General features: G+C 28.9%; 2 protein-coding genes across 3 annotated transcripts in view; one reads left to right on the top strand and one right to left on the bottom strand.

Moving 5' to 3' along the window:
* Positions 1–4549, top strand: part of LOC117171256 (protein trapped in endoderm-1-like) — a 15459-nt gene extending 10910 nt beyond the window's left edge. Inside the window, exons 3-4 of one of the 2 annotated variants that reach the window (XM_033358376.1) lie at positions 2161–2407; positions 3333–4548. In XM_033358376.1, coding sequence (XP_033214267.1) covers positions 2161–2407; positions 3333–3975 — 890 coding nt within the window. In that variant the 3' untranslated portion in view covers positions 3976–4548. Of the gene's footprint in view, positions 1–2160; positions 2408–3332 lie in introns of both variants that reach the window. The other variant, XM_033358377.1, reaches the window with a different exon arrangement.
* The window catches only part of LOC117171255 (putative tyrosine-protein kinase Wsck), an 11364-nt gene continuing 10080 nt past the window's right edge, over positions 4428–5711 (bottom strand). The window contains exon 4 of the mRNA XM_033358375.1: positions 4428–5488. Coding sequence (XP_033214266.1) covers positions 5420–5488 — 69 coding nt within the window. The 3' untranslated portion in view covers positions 4428–5419. The remainder of the gene's footprint in view (positions 5489–5711) is intronic.

Genomic DNA, 5711 nt, shown 5'->3' on the forward strand with positions numbered 1-5711 from the left:
AATGACTCACGGGTGGCAGTGAGTTCTTAAGCACCCATTTATTACATAAAACGCGTTATTGGACATGGACTCTTATTAAGTACTTTAGTTGGCAGTACTTGGTGGTAGTTAGCACTTGAATTTTGAAGTCACGAATGAGACTTTTAACCCCCTGAGTTTACGTTTATTAAAGAAACCAGTCACATTTGAGAAAATGTCACTATGAAATGTAAGACACCTACTCATTTTTTTAGAATCGATGTAATTAGTCTGACTTTCACTCCTAAAGAGTTTAAGATATTCTACTTTATTTTCTCAGCCTTCAGAATTCTATACATTAATATTTATAATGTCCTTTTCGATTTGATCAAGTTTATTTACTGCTTTAATTTAGTAACTTACTTAACAATAAAAGGGTAAAAAACTTCATTTTCAAAGTTCCCTGATTTTTTCCAGACTAATTTTTTATCTTCCCTGACCATTAAAAAGTAAAGACCAAACTTCTAATCTTGTAACGTTTGTAATATGGCATCTTTTATGAATGGAATAAAATGAAAATTAAATTTGCTAATGCAGCATTAACTACATAATGTATATTAATAATGAAAATTGTAAAAATATCCTAAAATTATTCAAAATTTTTGGTTCATAATTCATCCCTTTCGTTAAAAATCTACTATTTTGTAGTTTTTAAACTATTCTTATAATTATATCTAATTAATAATAAATATTATATATAATTATATAACTTTATATTTTTTATTTCAGTTTTGTGTTCAAAATTTTGTAAGTTAAAAATTAATTTTCTTAACTGAAAATTAAAATGATCTATTTTTGGCTGAACATCGATCTTTTTTATTTGAAAAATGAACTGTTACATTTTTTATTGAAATTTCAATTTTTTGGTTGAAAATTCAACTATATATAGTTTAAAGTTCGTTAAAACCATTTATGATACATATTTTGCGAACTGATTAGAAGGAATTAAATAAACTCAAAATATAAACACTTTTGCGGAATACAAAACATTTCCTTGAGGTATGCCTATCGGTACAATTAGAGGGAATTAAATACACCAAACTCTCGCTTTCAGTCCAGTGTCGGGGGTTGCCTTCAAAAAGCCTTGGACTGGTTTCGGGGGGATCGAATCGTCAACAGTAAGAGGAGCTCTGCTCCTCTGAGAAACTGAGCGAGCCACCAGTTATAGGAAGGCCGAGAACGGGGTGACTGAAAGCGAGAGTTTGGTGTATATTGAAAACACGTTCTCTTTTAGGGAATAGGAAACTATGCGGGGTCGCTATGGAAATAGAAATCAATTCGTTTCGGAAATATCCTGTTCTTATGATGAAATTTTAAGCAGATGGAAAAATCGCACATTCAATAGAATAGAATATTCTTCACCTTTACGCTAAAATCTGAAAATATTAATTTTTCTCTATTCAACGCTTATTATCGGGTAGTTGGTTAAAAATGTAACAGTTTGTATGGTTGAAGTGTAATCTTTTTTTTTTCAAAGTTCAAGTATTAAGTTGTGAGTTCAACTGTGAGGTTTGAAATTAGATTTTTTCTTTGCTGAAAATGGACCTGAATTTTATTTAAAACAATTTATTCCCCTATTTTAATGAAAAATCAATCTATTTTCCCTATTTCCAGAGTATTGGGGCTGTGAAGTCTGTTAATTTGATTTCGAACAATTTTTAAAATTTTGTTGTAAAAAATGACAACCAATCAAGAAGGTACACTAATAAACTAGACAATATTTTTCAATTATATGAAACAATAATTCTACACTTTTTTCGTCTTTTCATAATTAATTGTATGCTTTTTTCACCAAAGTCAAAATTTATGTAATTTTCGAATAATTAAATTTTCCTTGCCTGGTAACCAAATTTCCCTATTCGTCAATTTTTTTCAACTTATATTAACTTACTCTTTTTATGTATACTATAACTTATGTATACTATATACTATACACGTGAAAATAGATTTCTCTTTGAAATATTCTACTCTATATTTTAGAATCGTTAATATTATACATATAGCTCATAAAAATTTTAAATTGTGATAAATAGTTACAAAGGTTAATTTGTCAACCTTAAATGTTTTATGGAAATATTTTCGAGATAAATGCAAATTAGAAAGTATCATAAAATATTAATTACATATTGTTCTTTGTTTCAGGAAATTTAATAACCGTCATAGCTTTATTGAAATATGCAAGGCTAAGAAAACATGCAACGACATCTTTTGTTATAAGTCTTAGTATTTCAGACTTGATATTTGCAGCCGTGAATTTGCCTTTGACTGCTTGCAGATATTTATTTGAGGCATGGCTACTTGGAGACGCGCTTTGTCAAATATTTCCCTTATTTTTTTATGGGAATGTCGCCGTATCACTTCTTAGCATGGTGGCAATTACACTTAATAGGTGAGTTGCTATTCTATTTAGTTTAACATTTATTTATAGGTTTCGAACTGCTACCGAACTAAAAAAAGTGTCAAGTGTTATTATTTTTTAAACAATACACTGCTTTTCTACGAGGAATAACAAATTAAACTGTTGGAAACTCTTATTTAATGATAATGAATAGAAATACTTTTTTATTGTAATTTTTAAATACTAGGATTATTAATTTTATTCGATAGATTTAAAATTAAACTTTATAACTCAGAGGCATTCAATAACAAAAAAATTTAAATGTTAAAATTAAAAGATTTTTTATTCGAAGCTTAAAATAAATCTTATGCATTCAAAACAAGAATTTAAAAACTATCGATTTCACGTTTAACTTCCAAATACTTCAATATTTTAATTTTTCAATCTTTTAGGCTTATAGAATTTTAAAATATTGAATTTTAAACCGTTGCAATTCGCGATTGATTAAAATAAAAAAATGTACTAGTTTGCACATTTTTAGAATGTGTTAGTGTTTTTCGCCAGAATTCGAAACTTTTATTAAAAAATCACTAGATTTTAAAGGAGTTTAATTTTTTTTACTATTTTTCAACAACTTTAGGTTACATATTTAAAATGTAAAATTGATATCGTTATTAAGAAGTCATTACAATTAAACGACAATTTACAATATTTGAACAATAATAGCCAATGTTCGTATTTTTGATAGGAAATTGACATTAAACAAAAAATATATACATTGATTTTTCTTCATCAATGAAAAATATTATCCTTGTATGTCTATTATTGTTAATAATGGCTACTATGGAATAAAAAAATTTTGTATTAATATTGGCCTTATATTTTAATTTAAAAATTGCCTATGACCAAAAAAAAAATCATGTTTTCTCGTAGTAGTGAATGTTTTCTAAAAATTAATTGAAAAATCGAATTTCAGGTATGTGCTGATATCCAGATCGGACCTCTACCCCCATATTTACACAAGCAAAGGTATAATCCTCATGCTCGTTGCCATCTGGACCCTGAGTTTCTCCCTTCTGATTCCTTCCCTGTTTGGAGTTTGGGGTCGACTTGGATTCGACGAAAAGACTTTTTCGTGTACAATATTAAAAAAGAATGGCAAAAGTCCAAAAAAATTGCTCTTCGTTCTGGGCTTCCTGGTACCTTGTATAGTCATAACTGTTTCTTATCTCTGCATCTACTGGCGTGTGAGGAGCAGTCGTAAAAATTTGGAAGCCCATACCGGAGGAAAGAAGAAAGGAAATGGATTTCAAAAAAGAGAAGATTCCAGAGTAACAAGACTGATGCTGACCATTTTCCTCTGCTTTGTGCTCTGTTTTATGCCCCTCATGATAGCGAATGTCATCGAAGATAAGGTCCAGTTACCAATTCTGGACGTGATAGCATCCATTCTCGCTTGGGCTTCCTCCGTGATAAATCCTTTCATTTATGCCGGTACGAATAAACTTTATAGAGAAGCCTATCGGCAACTACTCTGTCGAGGGAGCAGAAGAAATCCATCACTTGGACCAAACAAGATAAATTCACACTCAAGCAAATGTTCTTCCCAGCCCACATGACGATTAAGGGATCATTCAGTCGATTCATAAAAGCAACTACCCATCGACTGATTGATCTGAAAAAATCATTTTGAAAGTGAAAAAAGGATTCGTGAATCCGTAACTGCGGCGAAGGACAATAACTTTTGTAGATCTGAAAAATGAAGAATAATATTAAGTAATTTCGAAAAAAGTTCAACTTTCTTTTCAATATTATGGCGTATAAATCAAACAACTCGTGTCTTAATATTGGAGCAACTTGACCATCAAGTGCTCTGTACAATCAAGTATTATTTTACTTTAAGAGCCAGTCATAACCAGTGAAGCTTTTAGAATTTTAAGTAGACTTAAAAAACGACTTATACTCAATTGTAGTTACCTTTTGTATATTTCCTACTGTCACTATTTTTATATGCTAGTTTTATATCCTAGTTTTAAGACTGTAAACACATTTGCAATTGAAAAACAATTTAATATAAAATGGACTGTAATCGAATATACAACCTTTTTGGTATTAAATTATATCTGTAAATACATGAATTTGTGTTTGTTAAGTACTTAAGTAAATGCACAGAAGATATATAAAAATCTAGGCCTATTATTACACGCTAAAATTGTTCACTGAGATCTTTAGAATAATTTGTTTCAAATAATTTACATGAAAATACGTCACTTTTTTACAATCGTATAATATTTGGAAATTCGTTAAAAATACAGTCGAGATTCTTCAGTTTCATAAATATCGATATGACGCATTTTTGATCGAGAATTCGTTCTCTTAAATGCACTTTGAGTGATCTAAAATTAACTAGATAATCTAGATACTCTCAAAAAATACTGATCCGCAGAATTTTTCCTACATAATCTCTATATTAGTCAGATAATTAAAAAAAAACACATAGGTTTATGGAAAATACAGTAAAAATAGATCAAATCAGTTTGGCATTAATTTCTTTCAGAAATCATTTGGAATGTTTGATTTCCTAATCGTTTTTATATTCTAACATTTATTTTTAATATTTGAAAAAAAACACAATAAAAATAAAATCCCTTATTAATAATACGTTGCTTAAATAAATTTCGATTTAAATAAGCTAAAAAAATCTCTTTAAATCTCTAGTCACAAATATTTCGTTTGTCTGTTTCGAAATAGTGCACATTTAGAGATAATTTTGTAAAACAATAATTCAAAATCTAAACTAACGCAGTATACACACTAGCTTTCGTCGATTGCGAACGAGAAAAAATCTCAAGTCTTCTTAAATCTATTAAATATGGACGGATAACAGTTGCTAGATGGATCTTGCAATTTTGTTAGCGCTTCAAAAGAAATATAAAAATATCAAACTAAACTTCCAGTCGAAGATGTAAATATCAGCAGTTTTTAAAGCAGATTTGGTAACTGCAGGTCGCGAGGATTCTGTACTTGGAAAATGTACAAGTACAGTTATTTTTTCGCACTAAATTATTCGTTTAGTTCCAATCCGGGAAGATACTCCTCTGTCACTTTGATCGGCAAAACACTTAGTGTATTCTGAAACAAAAATAATAGTTCGTTGGTTGTTACAAAAAGTTTATAAAACTTTTACAGTTTTATAAATTTCAACATTTATAAATACTGAATAATAATAATGATTAAATAAATTGTGTGTGTATACCGTTGTTATTAGCAACTTATAATATCAACTTAATAAGCTACTTAACTTATATCATTATTATTACTAAATATTTATAAATGTTGACATTTATAAAAATTG

The sequence above is a fragment of the Belonocnema kinseyi genome, chromosome 4 (assembly GCF_010883055.1).
Source record: "Belonocnema kinseyi isolate 2016_QV_RU_SX_M_011 chromosome 4, B_treatae_v1, whole genome shotgun sequence".
Lineage (NCBI taxonomy): Eukaryota > Metazoa > Arthropoda > Insecta > Hymenoptera > Cynipidae > Belonocnema > Belonocnema kinseyi.